Here is a 22,965-nt window from a genome sequence, read left to right on the forward strand (position 1 = left end):
ACTTTTCTGTAGTGAACCTCTTTATTTTGCACCTAACTTTCCCTTTAATTCCATCACTCTTAATAATAGATCTTATATATACTGTACAGTATTGTACATTCCTGATATAATCAGAAAGTAAATTCCTCTACAATTTCAACACAGTAATTGCAAATGAAGTAATGTACTTTACCTGGCAACGAATATGAGGTTTGAAGTGTTGTTTTCTCAATGCAAAGTGTGGCAAACTCGTTTGAAGAGTCCTTCTGTCCTCGATGAAATGGTCGAGAATAGGTGAAGATCTTGACATGGTTTGCTCGATAATAGCTACGAATTTGCTCAGAGACTGATGATGAGGAAAATCTCTCCTCTTGCATTGCACAATCAACTTTACTGATTTGCAAGACTGGAAAATAAAAGTAATAAAACTTGTGTTAAGATTAGTACAAGACACGTCTGGGTGCATCTGATCTTCCGTTAACCCTTCAAGTGCAATTATCATTATATGTTGATCCACAGGATAATGTGGTTATCATATATTGATGTTGATTAACCCAGATTATTACTGTCTGGGTTTTACTCATTATAAATGAGTTTGGAAGGATATAAATAGGAGCTACCTCATATGGAAGAAAAATTATTTGGGTAATATTGATAAGACCCTTTTTGAGCTGTTCCATACAGTTACCCAACAAGGTAAGATCTGCTGTGTAAAAACAATTATTCAAGCAAAAACAATTTCATGTCAAAACTTAAATGACACTGGAATTGTGTTCAACATACTTCAGGAGTGGTAAGATTTGATGGTCTTAGGATCACAAATAAAGTTTACAGGGCAACCCGTCCTCTAACAAAGAACCTCGCTTTTCACTCGTATGCATTACATAAGACCAAAAATTGTCGTACTAGTAAATGGTAGCAGCTCGCAAAGGTGACGTATTGTCCCATTTTTTTGTTTAGAGTTCACTGGAAGGTTAGGAGAGGACGCTTTAAATTGACCGTTTTCTTGACGCTGGGAAACCTTAGGAGGACGGGCTGTACTGTGGTCCTGGGTTCGATCCCAGGCGCCGGCGAGAAACAATGGGCAGAGTTTCTTTCACCCTATGCCCCTGTTACCTAGCAGTAAAATAGGTACCTGGGTGTTAGTCAGCTGTCACGGGCTGCTTCCTGGGGGTGGAGGCCTGGTCGAGGACCGGGCCGCGGGGACACTAAAAAGCCCCGAAATCATCTCAAGATAATCTCAAGATAACAGGGATAGCTAGTTACAATAAGAGGCAAGCAAGGATCTGAGAAGAGTACTATACCAATGTCTAGACATTTTACAAGCATCATATATAATACACAAAGTTTTCCGGTTGCGACATCCTGTGATACTATACTGTACTGCATAATATGATTCAGTTTGTGGACAAGAACATGAACCTAATTCCTAATGGAAAAGATATTAAGTAATTCTTTATAAACTCACACTGCTGAGGTGACTCCTTAACCTCATAGTTGGGTGGTGTGAGCTTCTTCATTAGCTCAGCATTGGGAAACTGATCCAAAATGCGGGAGGTAAAGTCTGCTAAACGCTCAAATCCATTTCCACGGTAAACAAACACCTGTAAACGTACGTAAGTCTTGCAAAAATACTCTTGTGAATAATAAACTAGCACAAACCTGTAAACAACAACAAAATAACTTTCTAGAGGGCTTTTCTTATACGAAATAAAATATCTTGAGATGAAATGACTTTCATCTCAAGATAACCTCAAGGGCTCTTGTGAGGACTTTGGAGCTCACGAATGAGTTAAATTATAAAAATCTCATTTTGGCGACATCTTAAGTGGACAATTCTCTTATCATTTATTTGTATTCATCTTCATCTCATTCAAATTAATTTTTTTATGAATTTGTATATATTTTCTAATCATCTCGGTGGTCCGTGTGAATCTCTATTATTAATCATTCCAAAATACAGTACCTTACCTTAGTTACATCTTTTTATCCACCATCAGAAACTTTCACCCACTTTTCTTGAAATACATACTACAAAATCTTAGAGAATTCCCCAGCCCCACATCTTACAGAAATTCCCGTAAGCCCACATCTCAAAACTGTTTACAATAAGTTTATTTTCTTCAGCCAGAATACACTATCCAATTTATAGGTAATCATAAATATTTGGCACGGTTTATCTTCTGCTCAGATGTGAAGAAAAGAAGAGATTATTAACTGAGAATGATATGACAGTGATTAAAATCTGGCCAATAATCTGAAGAATCCATGCCATAGAAACAACTTCAAGGGTAAAAATAATTTTACCAGAAACACACCACTTGAGCCAAGTGAAATAATATAAATGTAAACCCATAACCCCTGAGAAGGTCTGCTTTGATGCCTCAAGGTACCTTTCCACCGAACACAAGGTACAGTAATACGATAGTCATAAACAAATTCCCTAGTCATTATTTCACCTCACCTTTTTTGTCTTAATTCCAATTATTTTAAATTATAAGTTAAGTTGCCACCACAGGCCCCACTCTTCAATAACATACCATTAATGAGTATTATAACGCCAGCCTGAACCAGACATTAGGGCTGCATGAAGGATGCGAGGTGATCGTGTGATATAAGCAGGAAACCTCATGAGCTAACACTATAGAAACACACATTATGAAATGTATTTGAGGCTGTAGAAGGAAAGATAGAATAATTAACCAAATGTCATGGGAAGATACAGTGCAAAAATCTTGTAAGGCTACACGAGATTGTAGAGAGTTCATTGAGAATGTCTGGTTATACAGAATGAATGGTTGATAAAGTACTGTAATGAAAAGAGAGCATCCAACTAAATTCAAAAATTCAAAATTGGGTGAAGAGAAATGCCGAAAAGAGGACCAAACATGGTGAGAAAGCGTGTAAAGAAGTGGGGATCAGGTGTAAACAGTGCAAGAGTAGCAGTAGATAGCAAAGCTATACAGAACCAGTTTGTTAAAAGTGAATGATTAACACATTTATTTGTAAATGATAACTTAAGAGAAGCACTTTACACCATGTTTCATGAAGCAGTGATGCACTGCTGTGTATGTCTGCTGGAGTGCAAAGAGTTCATTTGATGCTGCAGTATGTTACATAAAAGATATGGTGAATGCATTCAAATTTCTTTTATAGCATTTAATCTTCTTTTCCAATATTACTCTCATTTGTTGTGGGCTTATGCCTCCCCATCCCATGAAATTGGGAAAATAATAATGATTTACTAACTTAATTAGAACCTTTTTTAAGTTAACCTAGAATTTTCACATTACATATTTTCCCTCTCTTATGCCATAATAATCTTAATAATTCTTCACAGTACATAGATTCTGTGATTTATTCTATTAAGAGACCATCAGTGAATTGTAGATATATCTACCTTGTTCTGAAGAAAAGCTGGGAATCCTCGTCCATAATAAGCAACCCTGAAATACTCTGGCTCAGGACGAAGATTTTGAGGGTTCATAATATTTTTGTAGAACACAGCCATACGGGTTAGGAGTTCAGAGAGCTTGACATAATTTATAATAACTTCCTCATAATGCTTCACCAATTCTTTGCAGAGAGTGAGAGCATCTTCCCACATCTGTTTGTTGGAAAATAATGTTAATAAGAATATAAAGAAGAATTTTATGCTAATTCAAAACTGAAAAAGTATAACAATTTTATTAAAATTTAATGAGCTAGTAAGCATAACAAAATTTTGTATCAAGTCACGAAATGCTTTATGTTCAGTGCCACTCAATCACTCCATAAGTCCCCCACTAGGGTCCAGCCAAGACAACACTCATGTCAAATTTTATTTTACGCCCCCCTTTCTTCTCTAATCTTATGTGCCAGTGTAGTGAACCCTTAAGAATTAACCCAAGTCTCTGAGACCAATGCTAGCCTACGCACTCTAATTTTACAGGAAATTGACATAATATTCATACATACTATGTTTTTGTGTCCCTAGTGATTAGGGATTAGAGAATACAAATTGAAATTTTGAATTGGAACAGGTCAAGATCTGGCGTGCTTGTACTCTGAGGCTCAGTCCATGTACCATCTGATAGCAGGTACAGTTAGAACATTCAAACATTATGAAGGGTTAACTGTTGCCTTGTACTGATTATTTTATACATTGGATGTAAATAATAAGCTATACTGTATCAAGGTTTCTAGTGATGGGAAATTATAAGTCGCATAACAATGATGACTGAACTCTATGCAACATCTCAGTCATTTGTAATACCCCTGGAACCACAGTTATAGCTAAATGCTCAATATTTACATCCAACACCAGACACATGATTTGAATGCAGCATAATTTGCTACCTAGCTCAAAATACAATGTACAAAATACAATGCTCTATAGTGCATGATTCAACATATTAAAATTACTTAAGGGATAGCATGTTAATCTAACCTTTCCTTTGTCAAAGTAGCTGATGATTTCCTCATATAGCCTCTCTTTCAAATCATCATGGCGATCAATTGTGTGGTAGTGAGGCGAGCGGAGAGCTGTAGAGAGGGGGTCTGGAGACCAACGTAAAAGGTTGGCATGCTGTAGTAGTGTGTATCCAGCCTCGGTGTAGTTGTCACATGCCAGATGAAGCTCAGACAGCTTGTACACATACCGAAGGTAAAGCTCTTTTCTATTTATTTCTGAATAGAAGTCCTGTAAATGTTTGAAAAAATTAGGCTTCAGTTCTGAAATTATTTGAAGCAACAGGCTTTTATACTACACGGTCAGTTTCAAAAGAACCGTGCAGGTTACACTGGTATTAAAGAGCAGTCTTAAACATTTATGTTAATGCCAATGGTCCCTCCCATAGGCAAGTATCTTAAGAACTCAAAACTCCACCAAGCTAACCTCAAGATCAAGAATCACCTAAAAGAAGTGCCCTGGAAACTACCAAATAATGCTCTTCAGAGCAACTACTTTTTACCAACTGACAGTATCAGCACCACAATACAGTGCTCCAATCTGATTCAGTATTTCACTTCCTGAAACAAATATTCACATACAGTACTGGTACATGGTACCAGGAAGTTACCGAAATGACTAAGGGTCATGCTTCTTAATTAAGGAGTGTTTCATAAAGCCTCGAAGCCTAATTTCTGAGATAATCCTCTTGGTTGCTTCCTAAGGTAAGTGTCTGATACAGAAGGAAAAACAAACTACAAAATCTAATAGAGCGTCACCTGAACAGAGCAGTACCCAAAAAATAGTCCGGCAGAGTCACTATCTGGATGATGAGAGCACAGGAATCCATACACTGGTGGGCTTAGAATGAAAACCTCTGCATATAACAGGAAGCAAAAGTAAGGTTAAGTCACCCAAACCCCCCCCAAGCATGGATGTCAGACAAGAGACTGCAGAGAACAATGCGCTGAAGATAACCAGTTTCTTGAAATTGTGAGCTTGAGGATAAACTTCAGGCCTAAACCTAGGGGTAAATGGGGCTATTTAGTAGTTATCAATACACTTCTTGGCAGTCAGGTTTGATCTTGAGGACTGCTTGGAGATGTTTTGAGTTTTTAGAGAGTTTCTCCTCAGAGTTGAAATAAATGATATCTAGTGGTGTGTAGTACCAGTGTAACCCAGCAGTGCAAGTATAGTGTGTGGCACCAACCCTTCACTGTACATAGCTTTGGACCTGACTGCATTCTTCTTTAGCAAGTGGCCAGGGGGACTACCTCACATATATGAACTAATTTAGCAATAATGAGTATTAATCACATTTAGATCAATGGGAAAAATCCAAGCAAAGTTATGTACCGTACTAATTCTTCATGCAAATTAATTGCTATATAGCTCTGCATTAACATGTTTATATTTTAGTAATCATATTCAGATTAAACTTAAATATTTTATCTAATCTGATTTTATAACAATGCTAATATTGTAGTTAGTATAAGATATAATGAGTCAAATGGTAAAGTTTCAGACATTTTTCATGTATAATTCTGATCTAATTGTATGGTATATTATACCTGACAACTTAAACTTAGAAGGATAGTTATGTATCATTCTCACCCCACACACACAAAATTATATTACTAAACTCTTTCTTGAGTGATATAAGTCAAAGAACTGCGCTCAAACCCTTCTGATCCAAGAGAACTACTCTGAATCTTTCAATTAATAGGAGGCAAAGGAACTATAATCCCTTCCTGATGGATGGGAGCTTAAAGAAATAAACATACCAAGAGGTTAACAATACAGCTCATGCGTGTTTCTGCTGAATTGTCTGGAGTGTTCATTATAGTACGGTACTGTAGGAGTCGATCCATGAGCCTTGTGACAGTGCGCACTAATTTGTGACCAGATTCCTGCATGGTGTGGTGACCTTCACAGAGTGCACCAATCATGATATGGAATACCTCTCGATAATGTTCATCACCATTGCCACTTTCTACAAGCTGGTCTAGTTTTTCTAACATTTCATTCTCAAACTGAAAAACAAAATTGTATTACCGATATGCTCAAATATATCCTCCACTTTTTAGTATGTAATCATCGAAACTACATTAATGCATGCTTCTGTTCATGGGGGAAAATAATAATATTACACTTATAATGAAAATTTATTATTTAACTCACCTCATTAAACTTTCCTTTAATCTTTTGGTTATTTCGAGCCATGTCTGGAGGTAGGTCTTTCCCTTGATCTCTTAGAGAATAGAATTCACACTGCATCATATCAAAGAAGATAGGTATAGTGGCTTTGCGAAGGTCCACATCAGGCAACATTGTCATCTTGAGGAATGGGCCAACCATCGAGAGTTTACTATCCGATCCGGCTACAAAGCGTATCTTGTGCTGTCCTGCAATACAGTGATATATTAGCTTTTGAGAGTTCTGATTCATATATTATCATATAAAGGCAATAATCCTGTATGGGGGAAAACTGAGGAAAATGTCAAGAATGTGAATAATGTTTATAAGAACATTACACACCAAAGACCTGAATAAATACTTTAGGAGATAACTTAAATTTGGCAGAAAAATTGAATATAGTAAAAATTAATCTGTTTATAATGGATAAATAGTTTGTTTTGTGATGATATTAGCTTTCAGTGAATACCTGAGGTAGATCCCTAAATGTCTGCATTGAAGAATGATAAAAGTAGATACTGACCCCTGCTTTCTCACCTAGCAATAAATGATCTGATGCATGAATTGTCACTCATTGGAAATACACATAATTAAGTCTGATGGCTATGTAAGGCCATCAGATATGCTAGGCATATTTATCTGTATATACAGTATATATATATATAGTACAAATGGTGGGTGGGTTGTTTGTGTGGGTGGGTGGGTGAGTTCAGTGGCCAAGTGGTGATTGCATGGGCGAGTAAATCAGTGGCTGAGTGAATTTGTGTGAGTGGGTGAGTCAGTGACCGAGTGGTGTTTGCATGGGCGAGAGTACTTTACGAGTCTGCACTGTGTATAACATTATGGGTGTGGTTCCACTTGTGTGGGGGGGGGGGGGTGAGTGCTGTTTGCTTGAGTGAAGTGTAGGTGGGCAAAAAGGTGCGGACTTCGATGAAAGAGTGCTGAAGTACTTAACTATGTTGACTGGGAGTGAGATATGGTTCTTTGGCCCACTGCCTTCTTGATGGTGGTACCTGGTACTTTTATATATTTCACTGTTCACGTAGGTTCATAGGTTCGAACTCTTATCATTGCCCTTGTGGATTTGTTTATTTTACTGTTTTAGATAACTACATATTTGGATATTGACAGACTTAAAATTAAAAAAAAAAAAAAGTTTAAGTGCTACTTTATTTGGACCTTAAAATATTTTAACTAAAATGATAAGAGAAAAGCACTAAAATAACAAAAATAAAACAAGTTACCTAAACTGAACCACAGGCTCTTAATCTCCAAGGCAGTTTCTCGACGCATATCACCATATCGATGAAGGATTTTATTTCTCTTGCTTTGTGTGAAATCTTCTAGCTGCAAAGAAGGCTGAAAAAATAATGAACAAATTAAACCATAAATTTAAAACTTTATTATTATTATTATTATTATTGTCTATCTGGTTTAGGTTCACTGCAAAACATTCTGGCATGAATCATAAGAAGGGATACTATTCTATGAAATCAATCTAGAACATATATTTAAAAAGAAATATGGTGGTGTCTGTAGATTCATCACAAAACCAAGTCCCTGGGCACTTTTCCAGTCTCCAGACTGCAAGAAACTTTGTTGGTGTAACCATATATAATATAAGCCATATTATAACTTCTGTCATTTCTATACATTTAGGTGTGACTTGTAAAATAACACACTTACGCGAGTAAGGTTCACTGTCTACCTTCTCGTAGGGTTTCAATGTTTAACATCTACCGTATATATATATTCCTGTATACAGTACCTCAAAAACTTCTTTCAAGTTAACATCTACTGCCTTTTTTTTGTAAGCTAGGAAAACAGGATTCAAAAACACTTTACTATGTTACCTGTGTAATGAAATTGATGGCACAATGAAAGAAGCTACTCCAGACAGCTTCATTGAAAGGTTCAAGGACTCTTCCTGAAATTACTCGTGAACACTGACGTAGTACCTTCACAATCACACTGGAAAAAGAATAAATTCTTGTAAGTGAAATCAATTGAGATAAATCATGCATTGAGCAGTACATGAAGTTTTTTTAATGCGAGAGTCTACTGATCTCTAGTTAGGCTTTAGCATAGTTAAGACAGGTTGAAATTTTATAGCATAGCATAGAACATTTCAAACTGTCCCAGACAGGTCATACTAGTGCAAGGGAGATACTGGATACTACTCAGTCCAGCATGAAAAGCCATCAGAAAATAAATTTACATAAAACTCAAAAGCCTTTCCAGGCACAAAATGGCACCACATGGAATGGCAAGCAGCCCTTGACAAAATACTGAATGACCCAATATGCCACTAACCATAACCTTATACCAAGAGGATGCACCGATGCCATAATAAAGCAACCCAGCCTAGCCTCAAAACATTCCACCCGATTGATCTCCAGACTAAGAACAGCTCACCACCAAGCACAGTAAGAGAAATGTAAGGAAGGCAAGAATTGAATCTAATGCTCAGAACGGCACTCTTAATATACAGTATACTCTCTCTTACTTCCACTCACCACACACTCCATCCCAGCATCACTCTCTTCAGCCCCCACATACACTCACCCACTCCTACATGCTCACTTCTGCTTTATACTCTTCCAGTCCAACATACCTGTACTCTTCCAGTCCAACATACCTGTACTCACTTCCACACCCACATACACCCCGTTTTTAACTGTACCTTTAAATCAGTTCAATAAATTGCCTATAAATCAATTCAATCACCTATCTAATGTGAATATGTTTAAAACCTAAAGGATATTAAAAACTTTGATTTATGTCATAAACCTAGACTAACCTGTTCTGTAGAAGAATCATTTCTGCCCAATCTGCAGGAAACACTGGATCTTTTACAAGGTTTTCCACCACCATGAGTAAGTCCAGGAGAAAGTTGCAGAGCTGGTCTGAGTGTTGAAATTGGCAAAAGAAGTTCTCGAAGTGATTTTTTGACATTTGTCGAAAAAGGGCAACCAGTACACTCACAAACTTGCACTGCAAGATTTTATTAATCATTAAAACCAAGGAAAAGACTTGAAAATCAGATATGAACCTTTATATTCAGAATAATGTACAGTTAGATCTCCAAAACTATATAGAGTACATGTGTCTTTACCAATGTTTTACTATATTAACAAATAAATAATTATTATATAAGAATACTATGCAAAGCAACATACACTAATCAAGAAAGCACAAATAAAAAACTTTATCTTTCTGAAATGGACTCACAATTAGTGGCTCATCTCGGGTCATCTTGAACACAGTGGAGAGAATATCTTCAAGTAGTCTGGTGGAGAGCAGACTAATGTCTTCAGAAGTATCACCCACATCCTTGGAAAACAGCACGTCCAGAATGTCTCCCAGAATTTTAACGCACAAATCCAACTTGATAACAAGAGAGGAAAATTAATACAAAAACCCTAACTACTGGTATGCAATTATTTTTCAGTTGTATCACACAGCTACTCTACTATTCATACACCCATAAATCGGGTGACAAAATGCAATTGACGCTACAGTACTGTAATTTCTAAATTATTCAACAAAATAAAATTGAACACCAAGCATAATAATAATAAAACAAAAAAATTAAAAAAGTTACATGCATTAAAATAAAAGGAGAATAAAATACTGAACATTAACAAAATATATATATATAAATATATATAAAAGTGGGACTCACCTAAATTTGTTTTTAATATACAGTATACTTATATATATATATATGTGAACTAACATGACATCTAGTCTACCCAAACCCAGAAAGATGGTAGCTGCCCGAGAGATGGAGAGATGCCCGACACCTCTTCAACCACATGCCACCAAACTGGGCCACTGAAGCCAATATTATGCTAATCAATCAATTTAAAAGTAATGTTTGTTTCCTTTTGAAGAGACTAAAGTAAGGTTAAAGATTAGTAAGAATTGAAACAGTGAGGTTGGGTTGAGATTGCTAACATACAATACGAGAAGATAATGGTGTGAGCACAGTATCAAACTGCAGCAGTAAACGGTTTAGTAATGTGTGATGAGTAACAGTGATGTTGAACTGCAATGGTGACAGTGATCTTGAACTGCAATGGTGACAGTGATCTTGAACTGCAATGGTGACAGTGATCTTGAATTGCAATAGTGACAGTGATGTTGAACTGCAATGGTGCCAGTAATGGTGGACTGAAATTATAATCGTGACACTGAACTATAATTGAAAAGCCTAAAATCATCGTCATTAAGCTAACAAGCTAAACTACAATTTTTCAGTAGACTGGGTTGCTCAACAGGAAAGGAGCTCTGGTACCATAGAGGAGGAATGTTTCATAGGTCACTGATGGGTTACATTATAAGATGATAGGTACAGATATGATTAAATGACCTCTGAGCAATAAGCTATAACCTGCTACCAAAGCTAAGGATAACCTACTGATATAGTTAAGGCTGACCTATACACACAGCTAAGGATAAATGGTAAGTGCAGGCAAGGTGTGAGTGGTGAGCAGAGTTAAAAGGGGAAATGTTGAGCAGAGTTAAGGGCGAGTGGTGAATATAGTTAAGGGTACATTGTGGGACAGAGTTAAGAGTGTCTGACGGGGCAGACAAGAACATAATATTAGCAGACCACTAGTCCTGTAGCTACTTCAAATTAGTCTATATACATCAAAGCACACCAAGGCAACCAAAATATAATTATGTAGAAACAAGAGCTATGGGTAAGTTGTATCAGCCAGCATCTATGTACTGCACATCTCGATTAGTGAAAATATAAAATAACAGCAGCGGTTATTTTTAGTATCTTTCTACATTACTGCCACTCTTATATTTTGTTGCCACTCTCAGCATCAAGTTAATATTATTATATACATTTTACCAAATATAAACTCTTAAAATATTTACCAATTAACAAAGTTAAATACAAGAGTAAATACATTTTTTTAACAAAACACAGTAAAGGTATTAATAAATTTAGTGATAAACAAATTGTTAACATTATTTATATAACAAAATTCATTACATTATCTCTTATTCCACTAATTTAAAATATATAATCAGGGGAAACTAGCCATGATAAAATATAAACAATCACTATATTTAAAATGTTGTGAATAGGTGGTTATATATACTCTATATCAAATAAGCTTCAATAGAAATTTGCTGCCTAAATAAACAATAGGGCGTTCTCTCTCTTCTCCCATTGATGATGGCTTTCTATGTTCCACACCATCACTCGGCCTGGTACAATGTTTCTGCCTCATTATTACCATTCTAATAACGTGCTGATCAATTCCTTGCTTCTTTTTTCATAGGCCATTTTGCCTATGAATTGCTTCATCCCTTGTAGTGTCCATAGCATACCATACATGCTTGTAGACTAGTTGGTTTGATGTGTTTTAGACTCCAGGCCAGGGAGACTGTGAAGGTATCCTGCACTCTGTGCTTGTTCTCGGAAGTCAAATTTTGTTCTTTCCACACATTCATATTTTTCAGTACTAGCAATGGTCAAACTAACATGGAATTCTTTAGCAAAGACGGAAGTAATTCTTCAAGGGCTTTTAACCATTATACAAAATCATATCAATAATTTTTAAAAATATTTGTCAAGTTTTGTCATAGTTGTCAAAAAGGATGAACTCATCACAAAACCAACAGTTAAAATGTTTTCCCCAACAAGGGAAAAGCCGGTCGGGCGAGCGGACAGCACGCTGGACTTGTGATCCTGTGGTCCTGGGTTCGATCCCAGGCGCCGGCGAGAAACAATGGGCAGAGTTTCTTTCACCCTATGCCCCTGTTACCTAGCAGTAAAATAGGTACTTGGGTGTTAGTCAGCTGTCACGCTTCTAGGGGTGGAGGCCTGGTCGAGGACCAGGCCGCGGGGACACTAAAAAAGCCCCGAAATCATCTCAAGATAACCTCAAGATAACAATATTTACCAAGTGGTTTGCATTTCTCGTGTCTGTGAGATTATGTTGCACTGGACCAGCTAAATTGTCACAAAAGACATGCAATTCTATAAAGAACTAGAGATACTGTAATGGGTTTTATTTTTCCTTTAAAACGTGTAACTTATTTTTTCATTTGAGATACAGATTTTAATTCATAAGGCAGTAAAACCAGTGTTGAATGTAATGACATTCCAAATTTCCAGGTCAGTCCCAGAGGTATCCTGGAGCTAGCTTACTGATTAAGTGCCATACTACTTGAAGTCATCAATCCCAGAGTTCGTATTGCCCACTGGGGACCTGGTTCTCTCAGAGTGGTGCAGGAAGCAATGTCTCATGAACACTTTACATTTAAAGTTTATCATCTTGCCATTGACAAGGATATCAACCAGAAAGGTAGGCGAATCAAAACAGACTACTGCATGGTTGAAAAATAAGACTAACTCCTTCAAAATATCAAAACAACCCCCACCCCCAAAAAAAAAACTTTGTCCCACCAGCCCCCAACTAGTTTGTCTCCTCCTCCCTCCTTGTTGGGTGGGAGGGGAAGCCCTTTTGTCCCATGACCCAGGAGTATACAGTAGTAAGGTGCAGTAATTACATCTGCTCTTACAATTCATGGGCTTCGGGAGTACAAGAACTCCCAGAACCCCATCCAGGTACAATCAAGGTGCAGGTACATAATCACAAAACAAGACTCCTTAATGTGCTAGAAATAACTGACATTTTGACAAGAGCCTCGTACAATTGTTCATGGATGGACACGATAATATACACACACAAAATATGAAAATAATTATAATTACTACACAAGATATTAGTCCCAAATAATAATTCAAATTCATATTAAAAATCTAAGAATAAAGTTTTTATAATGCTTATAATTAAAATTTCTTAAGGCATAGAATAATTGTATATTAGAGACATGAACATTCATACAGAGTTTATCCTAACACATTACTCAGAGCGGCTCACTTCTTCTAAAATAAGAAAAAGTAATTCTACTGATGTCTTTAAATGAGATTTAATAATATGCATCACATGATTCAACAGAACCCAGCCTATGCATGTTCTCTAAAATGTGGACAGACAATATTCAACAACAGACATACTTTCGGTTACAATGATACCCTTTTGTGTGAATCCTCACCTCTTCTGTCATGGTGCGATCTTCAGTCAACTGAGCGGCGTTGTCCAGATCCAGGAGTTTTTTTAGTTTCGTCTTTTTTCTCTCCTTTCTCATTATAACCTCATAATCTGTCATCTGAGGAAGGCATAAGGTAACATGGTGGCAGAGGGAGAGGGCCATGGTTAAGGGCGTAGTTGAGCATGGACCCGGGTAGGGGCAGGGCAGGGTGGGGAATCAGGCAGGAACCAGGAGCCGGCAAGGTCGTGGATCAGGGATGAGGAGTGGGCTCATGTATTAGGCAAAAAAACAAAGTCAAGACAATTACAGTAAACTCCTCTACTTAGAACTGCCAATTATCTAACCTTTTAAATTTTTAAGAACTTTACTGTATTATTATTTAATGTGTAAATATCTATACAAATATCTAATACAAATATCTATACAAATGTAAATATCTGTATATCTATACAAATGTAAATATACACACATATAGTCGTTATAATGTAAATGAGAGCATGAGGTTATTGGGCGGAACACTTTACATACAGCTCTTCCAAATAAATTTAAGTAAGGTAAGTGTTACTAATTACTGCCTATAGTGCTTAGCATCACTTTAATTTTGTGTGACATCTTACTAACAGGTGGATAAATATATGCAAACCAATTTGCATATATGAAATTTTGAACAAAATTTAAGTGTACTAAACCCTTCCTTATCTGGAATATTAATGTATCCAGACTGGTATCCATTATGAAGTTTGACACATCTGATGTTTCTGAAACATCCTCGTTTCTTCATTTTCTGATGTGTGGTTTGGATATCATACCTTCAGCCATTTACTGTAACTCACTATCCAGATTGACCTATCCCTTAAGTATTCTAGATGCAGAGGAGTTTACTGTAAAGCGCTTTGGTAACAAAAGTCGATAAGGCATTGTTAAAAGAAGAAGCTGCTGATGAACCATGGGAAAATCAAGCACTGAATGTAATGAAACATTTTCTGATAGGCCTTCATTAGCTCCCAAGGACTTACTCACTGGAACTGCTAAACCTAACCTACATGCCAGGCTTATGAGATCCATGCTGATCTACTGGGAGCCAGGACCAGAATCTGGTTCTTGAAGGAGAAAATGACTTCCCTGCAGGGAACAAGAAAAAGAAACTTCCAAGACACAGAGAAGCCAGAAACTGAGTCCATTTTATGCAACCAAGAGTCAAGCTAGACTCTAAACTTGTCAACAATAACAATCATATTTTGTATCAAGAAACTGGAACAAAGCAATGATGAACAAGCCATTAGTGACTGAAAAAAATATTTTGGCCCCCCCCAACTCCCCTTCCCAAATGCTAAAAATACTCTGCCCTCAGGATGAGGACTGGGAGCTTAAAAGTTAGCAGCTGCAAGTGACAACAAAATGCACACACTTAAACAAGCTGAAGGCCCCTCTAAGTGAGACTCTGAGGAAGACAGGAGTCTAGACACTCATGTTGGGGGAAGGGGAGGCATTTCCAAGCCATGAATTTGGAGTTCCGATGCACTCTGGCAAGGAAAGTGGGGTTGGGGAAGGGAAGGGACTCAGTGGACACCCAACTGACAGTGGCAGGGAAGACACCTAGGAAAAAAGACAGCAAAGAGAATCAAATGGAAACAATGGAACCTAATCAGGAAACCCCAAATACCTGAGACCCACTACCTGTCACATAAGAAGTGCCAGAACCTACATCACCAGGGTACATAGACTGGGAGGGAGGGAGGAAGAGAAGGAATACTTCTTCAGAGCAAAGCCCCCTGAAATATTCCACAAACAGGATGAATAGATGAGATTCCCATCAAAATAGCAAAAGATGAAACCTAGAAGTTGCCATTTTTGGCACCTGTGAGTCAACGAACTGAGGGCTACAAAAACATTTAATAATCACAAAGAGGCTGCAGCTTGAGAGGCAGGAAAGTCCTGCAATAGCACACACTGCACACTCAAAGATGAATCTACCTTGTGTGTGACTGCACACACAAGGTAGGTGGTATGCAACATAATCATAAGGTGGAGGTCAGCCAACCCAGTGATTGTGGAATATTTGCAGGCTGGGACCTTGGGTGGTTAAGTGAATTAGGGGTTGGGTTGTTCACCTGTGGCAAACTATCACTGACTTTCTGGTTGGTTTTCCCCCAAGCACCCTCTTACTTCATTGTGAGAGATTTTGGTTCTGGCTCCCAGTGAGCATGGGTCTCAGTGGCCTGATGTGATCCTTAAGCTTTGCAGTACCAGCACATTACCACCAGGAAACAGTTGAGAGGCCCTCCGATAAAGACAAATTTCTTTATGATAAAAATAACCTTTAAGCAGCAATGGATCAGAAGTTCAAGTTAAAAGCAAGTGAACAGTCATCACACAGAGAAAATAAAAAAGAGGCACCACAAAAATGTATGAAAAATATAAATATCAATCCACAGTACCTGCTTCTTGCTACTCTCACACACATTCACTTTGCACACCAACTCTCTAACCCACAAACACACACACATTTACTTAGTGTTTATGATACAGCCACAGAGATTTTACAGGAATGAGATGGTTGGGGTGACTATATTTATCTGGACCTAAAAAAGGCTTTTGACAGTCTGTACAAAATGTTATTCTATAAACTGTAACATGTTGGAGGAGTGACAGGTAGACTGCTGACATGGCTGAACAATTTTCTGACAGAAAGATGAGGGCAGTAATCAGTGGCAATGTATTAGACTGGAAAAAGTGTTACTAGTAGAGTACCAGAGTGTTCAGTTCTTGCACCAGTAATGTTTGTCTTTTATAAAAATCTACCAGAAGTAATACAGAACTATATGGACATGTTTGCTGATGATGCTAAGATACTAAGGAAGATAAGACACTTAGATGATTGTCATGCCCTTAAGGTGACCTAGATAAAATAAGTAAGGCGCAACACTTGGCAAATGGAATTCAATGTGAATAAATGTCTTGTTATGGAATGTGGACTAGAAGAAAATAGGTCAAAAGCAACCTACAAATTATCTGTAATGATATTAATAAACTGGCAAAGAAAGAGACCTGGGGGTGGGGCTCTGGATAGTAGACTGTCACCAGAGGACCACATAAAGGACATTATGTAAGGAGAATATGCAATGCTTTCCAATGCAAGGCTAGTAAAATAGTAGAGAAATTATTCACGACTTTTGTGAGACCAAACTTGGAATACGCAGTGGTTGTATGGTGCCCATTTCTTAAGACACACAAACTGGAAAAGGTACAAAGACATGCTACTAAATAACTTCCAGAACTGGAAAACAAGAGCTATGAGGAGAGACTAGAGGTGTTAACTATATTAAAGCTAGAAGGTAGAAGAAAAAGAGGTAATCATTACATACAAAATAGTAACAAGAATCCACAAAATTGACAAAGAAGAATTCTTGAAACCTGCAACTTCGAGAACAAGAAATCATAGTTTCTAGCCAAGGAAACAATTGCTAAAAAATATTAGAAAGTTTTCCTTTACAAATATAGTAGACAATTGGAACAAGTGAAAAAGTAGTCGATGCCAAAGCCATCAGCAGTTTCGAAGCTTCAAACGAAAAATACTAATAGGAAGACAAGATACCATGAGTACAGCTCTCATTCTGTATCTACACTTAGGTAATTACTCACTCACTCGCACACATACTCATTTACTCACACACACACAGTCACTTCCTCACTCGCTCTCTCTCGCCAAACATAAACTCACTCTTATATTCACTCTCTCTCTCTCTGACATTGTATCCACAGTATCTGCTTCCTTCTCTTGCTATCATTCGGATCTTCTTGGTTATGGAATCTTATCTCCAACATGTCATAAACTTTACTTATCATCTAGCCTTTCTATATATGCTTTTGCAAAAACATACATGAAATTTTGTAAGCAAACACAGTATATTTAATGTAATATAGTCTGCTTTTACCTTTGTACATGTTAAAGTTATTTATTAATTACAGAGTTCTTATGTTGACTCAAACCTAGTTTAATCCTATCATTAGTTGCATATTTGTTTTGTGTTTACCAGTGATGATTAAACAGGCCTTACAAAAAACAGTGCCATGTGGCAAATCTTGGGTTATCATAGGATAGCTGTTGTCGTTAATCCACTGGGGGGTTTAGGTGTGCAAGAACTCACATGACAGCCTCACTATTTTTATATAGTTTTGAGGGATGCTGTAATTTTAGTTTGGTAATTATAATGAAACTTTTAAACATAATGAAATGTTAGAAACGTACTGTACTGATTGTATTGTACAGCATATGATCCATGAGCTTTATATATATCAATTATATGTGTGCAGTGAGTTTTCGGTTTTAAAGTACAACATTTTTATTAGTATCGGGGTCAATAATTCTTACAGCACAAATGCATTATACACTGGGACTGAAAAAGGGGGTGGCTGGCACTTCATGCTGAATGCCATTTATTAAGCTACATTAGAGCCACATAACTCTTACCTCCCTGTCTAGGAAGCTTGGCAATAAGTTTTACATGTAAACTTTTTAATAAAGCTTTGTTTTTGTTTTTATAGTTAATTTACCAAGTGATAAATGACACCGGGAGTTCAAACGTTTATACTAAGTGTAGAAAAGACAATGCTGCTAGCAAATATGAAATATTGGGAAAATTCATTGAATTTCTTAGTAATAATATTCGGTGTAATAATTATATATTAATAAAATATTCGGTGTAATAATTATATATTAATAAAATATTCGGTGTAATAATTATATATTAATAAAATATTCAGTGTAATAATTATATACAGTATTAATAAAATATACTGTTAATTATATTATATATATATTTTTTTTTTTGGCTATACAGCACAAATGTTGCCCTTTCCGTTCACTGCTTACGTGGACTGAAATTAAACCATAATGCAAAAATTCACACATTTAAATAGGTATGACAATTATCAATACGACATTATTCATTTTAACTTAATAAAGAACATTTTTAAGAGGCATTAAATGGTATTTCAGTTTACAAGCAACATGAAGTTTTAAGATGGTTGCTCCTTGAGCATGGTTAAGTTCTGGAGATACATTTTATATAGCTCAGAAATGATAACATGAGGGGTCTTCTCATATACAGTAATAAAAAGATCAATCCAGGATGAAGGTGTGCCTCTTGTCCTATATTTCAGGATCCTGGGATAGTGGATATAGGAGAACCAGTCCTGATATACAATGTATAGAAAGCAGATGGGTAGGGGGAGGGGGAAGCATGATAATGAGAATCATGAGGAATCATGATAATGAGAATCATGAGGAATCATGATAATGAGAATCATGAGGAATCATGATAATGAGAATCATGAGGAATCATGATAATGAGAATCATGAGGAATCATGATAATGAGAATCATGAGGAATTGTACACTGCTAAGGAAAGGATCAAGAGACATGGCCACTGAACAATGACAGAGCTATAAAATCTGTTAGGAACAGTTGGCATTTATAGAGATAACCAACACAGAACTGCATTGATTTATCACCAGGTGGCAGGAAGAAGGCTAGGAAAGAGGAGAGGATATATGCCTTTGTGGTGGTCTGATTTGGTTATAATTCCCAGGAGCAAAAATGATGGCAAAGTTGATAAAAACTTGTGCATTATTAAGCACTCCTCTTCAAAATGTTACACATCTTCTTTGGTGCCTTTACAAAGTATTTTGGTAGCAATATCTGAAAACTGTTCATAGTCATAGCTGGTGAATGTCTGTGCCCCCCAAACACTACAAGATGGTATCTCCATTAAAACTTATACAAAAATTATTACAAATTAATAGTATGCCTATAGGAGTACACATGAAACTAATTCACCAGGAATACAGGCAACTAATTAACAAATATAATAAACAAGAAACTAGTTCTGCAATGCAAGATAATTCAAGCTCATTTGTTAATTGAAGTACTATATGTTTCCATAGCTTAAATATTTAGAAGGGCTGTAATACCATAGAGAATTGCGGCTGTCAAAAGAATAGTCCCGAGTTTTTTTTTTTTTTTTTTTTTTTTTTTACTTTTTTTTCTTTGAAAAGAAGATTTTGAGAGCTGGGCATGGCAAATATGCTTAGATGTGGTTAAATCTCTGTACAGACAGATTCTCTTGGTTGTTGCCAAGAGAATCTTGGCAACAGAGAATTTTGCTCTATCCTTCTGCACCTATTTTCATTAATGAAATGTTTTATTTTTAACCAGTAGTTTAATCCATTCTTTTTCTATACCAGTATCCCTAGACATTGGTCATATTATAGTTTACTTAGTACAACTGGACTGGAGGCTAAGGCCAGATTGTGGGGTTACTGCCAGTTGTAACAGGCGATAGCCGTACAGTGTAAGACATTAAGAGTAATCACACAAATTTGCTTTTTAAGTACCTCTAAAAACTGCATGAGGTTCACTGCCAATTAACTTGAATAAGTTAAATTTCACTGTATGCATATAATACATATACATTACTGTAATGTACTGCGTGCATTTTCCGAGGACTGACACGTACAGGAGGTAGTCCCGGGAACAATTCCAATGACAGTTAGACCAATACACAGCTTATGACCTGATAAAATATACTGCAAAAGCAAAATCTCATACATGATAAGGATCTACAAAGAAATTCAAACCACCACAAAAAGCAATGCAAAAGAATTAATCATGCATGCAAGTTATAAAGAAAATATTTAAACAAAAGTAAATCAAGCCGAGGCATTTTAATTACAAACAAGCTGCTTAGTGTTGCAAAGGATATACACAATTTATATATACATTACAGAACATTTGAATCATGCACAAGATATGCTAATTACCTTCACCAATTAAATAGAATATGCAGTATTTACATATACACATTTATTTACATCACATATACCAGTAACAAAAATGGTGAATTGTATGATAGAGAAAAGGTGGAAACTAAGTAATGGCTTACCTCCTCGTTGGAAGCCAAGAGGCGCCGGATGTGATTAACGAATGATGGAAGCAAGACTCGTCGACAGTCTGGGATCTTAAAGAGTTCACTGTGAACGATTTCATTCACAGTCATCAACTTTTGCTTTGGGATGCGCTTCTGATCAAGGTTATCGATCATCTTCACAAGGATGCAGCTGTCAAATTAAATTTTCACATTTTGCAAGAACACTTTCAATGTTTCAATGATGCACAAATATAACACAAAATGATTGAAAATTCTTGCCTAAACATAGAAGAGCAGAGAAGCAGAAATTACAGACATGTACAGAAAAAAAATATTCAATGATGAAATATTACCTTTCAATGCAGTAAATCAGCTATCAATATGGAATATTAGTAGTCTGTATGAAATGAATACTCAAATTTACCAAAATAAACGAACTTATTTTAGTTTACCTCATTGTAACAGGATCAAAATTGGTTATGATGTCAGGAATGGTTGTAGTAATGTACTTGAGACAATGAGCCTGCACGGTGAGAGTGGTGTCCAAAGTGTGCTTCATCATAGAGGCCATTGCTTCCAACACCTTCTGCAGACTCTTCTCAAATTCTTCCTGCCCTCTACCATATAATCTGCCAGGACAAATCCAATGACATCACAATATGAAGCATAATTAGGTCTAAAATAGAGCATTGAGAATAATTCAATGTTCTTTCATGGGGAATACTCAGTGGTTCCTCAGAGATTATACACTGGTACCTCAGGGCCTATACATCTCACCAGGTAACTCAGATTTTCTCATAGCCTACTGTAAGCAGGAACCCAAATCTTTCACCCTAGCAGAGGTGAGGGAGCTGAGGGTGTCATAAGACTGAGGCGAATCATAAATTTGTGTACCTCAGTCATAAGACTGAGGTACACGAATACTTCTCTGAAGTATTCGTGTATCTTCTTTCGGCTGACTCTTCTTGAGGCTACCCTGTGCCAGGCACTGCTAGTTGGCCCTTGTGATGCTATGTAGTGATTGAAAGAGCTTAAAGTTTATAAGAATGAACCTTCCAGAGATAATTTTGTCCAAGAATGAATACTGGGTATTTTACAATGTCTGCCTTGCACAAGCATGACCAAGGAGGCATGTTTTAAAAGATGGCTGGAGTGTCATACAGAATGTCAAACTGCATCATACATGAAGCTGTCCAGGGGTCCAGCAGGACCCTGACTAAGGCAGCAACCAAGTGGTATAACAGAAAAATACAACATATTATAATTACTCAAAGATAAAAATTATAGCTAAACAAAGGTAGCAAATCATAACTACACAAAGGCAACACATTATAGCTACACAAATGCAACAAACAGAAAGCAACGCCTCTCTACTTAAATGACTAATTCAACATATTACCTCACATAAGTAGTTTCACATGACATTAATCCAAATTTCATTTAAAAAAAACTTATAATACATTCAGTTATGACTAAAACAACAGTGAATCTCCTTAGTGCAATTAATGTGGAAAGAACCTAAAGTCACGTGCATGAACACAAGCAAATACATAAAGTTATATATAAACTTACTCAACAAAAAGTTGCCTGGAACGTATAATAAATTTGAAAACATACTGAAGGCACTTCATTGCTTTCTTCAAGGTCTCCTGTAGATCTGTGTTCTGACCCTCTTCTACATAGTATTTTAGGACATGGATCAACTTACTGAAAAGACATTAAATTAAAAATTACTTCCTATTAAAGGTGCAGCCAATGACCTCATGTAAATGTTCACATTCCAAAATACCAACAAGGATATTAATTTTATCAGGTGCAACTTTAGATATAAAAAATACAGATATGTACAGTATTGGGAATAGATATCATTCCTACAATCTAACAATTATAAACTGAAAGAATGCAAAAACTTAAAATTGTGAATATTGAATAATATGGAACTTGCTGCTGTCCTGCAAAACAAAGTGATACTAGCAAGGTATTCCTACCAGAAATACAAAATAATGCCTTACTTGTATGCAAGGGTAGCATGGAAGTTTTGTTGGATGTACGTGTCAAGAACTGGCTGGAATGCTTCATGTTTGTTTTTGTCTGTTGCAATTGTTATGACGTATATCTTCGAAAAAAAAAAAACAATCAGTGGGATTAAAAAATAAGATATATTCTGGGCATGACACTGATGTTCCCTAAGTCAACTTCACCAAATGTACTAGATAGTATCTTGATAGTCATTACAGAATGTTTACTCACTCACACACTCAAAGCCTTTCCAAGCACAGCTTGGCATCATCAATCTGTACACCAGTTGAGAGGCGGGACCAAAGAGCCAGAGCTCAATCCCCGCAAGCA

At 36.6% G+C, this 22,965-nt stretch overlaps 1 protein-coding gene across 6 annotated transcripts in view; it reads right to left on the reverse strand.

Moving 5' to 3' along the window:
• mbc (myoblast city) overlaps positions 1-22,965 on the reverse strand; it is a 73,856-nt gene that overhangs the window by 35,915 nt on the left and 14,976 nt on the right. For 5 of the 6 annotated variants that reach the window (XM_069306575.1, XM_045758113.2, XM_045758111.2 and 2 more), the window contains exons 16-30: positions 22,629-22,732; positions 22,189-22,323; positions 21,069-21,245; positions 20,632-20,806; positions 13,691-13,804; positions 9,836-9,991; positions 9,405-9,598; positions 8,458-8,575; positions 7,849-7,963; positions 6,590-6,813; positions 6,193-6,441; positions 4,409-4,660; positions 3,380-3,586; positions 1,448-1,583; positions 173-385 (exon numbers count right to left, since the gene is read on the reverse strand). In XM_069306575.1, the coding sequence (XP_069162676.1) occupies positions 173-385; positions 1,448-1,583; positions 3,380-3,586; positions 4,409-4,660; positions 6,193-6,441; positions 6,590-6,813; positions 7,849-7,963; positions 8,458-8,575; positions 9,405-9,598; positions 9,836-9,991; positions 13,691-13,804; positions 20,632-20,806; positions 21,069-21,245; positions 22,189-22,323; positions 22,629-22,732 (2,569 nt within the window). The remainder of the gene's footprint in view (positions 1-172; positions 386-1,447; positions 1,584-3,379; positions 3,587-4,408; positions 4,661-6,192; positions 6,442-6,589; positions 6,814-7,848; positions 7,964-8,457; positions 8,576-9,404; positions 9,599-9,835; positions 9,992-13,690; positions 13,805-20,631; positions 20,807-21,068; positions 21,246-22,188; positions 22,324-22,628; positions 22,733-22,965) is intronic. The other variant, XM_045758112.2, reaches the window with a different exon arrangement.

The sequence above is a fragment of the Procambarus clarkii genome, chromosome 58, assembly GCF_040958095.1.
Source record: "Procambarus clarkii isolate CNS0578487 chromosome 58, FALCON_Pclarkii_2.0, whole genome shotgun sequence".
NCBI classification, from domain to species: Eukaryota; Metazoa; Arthropoda; class Malacostraca; order Decapoda; family Cambaridae; genus Procambarus; species Procambarus clarkii.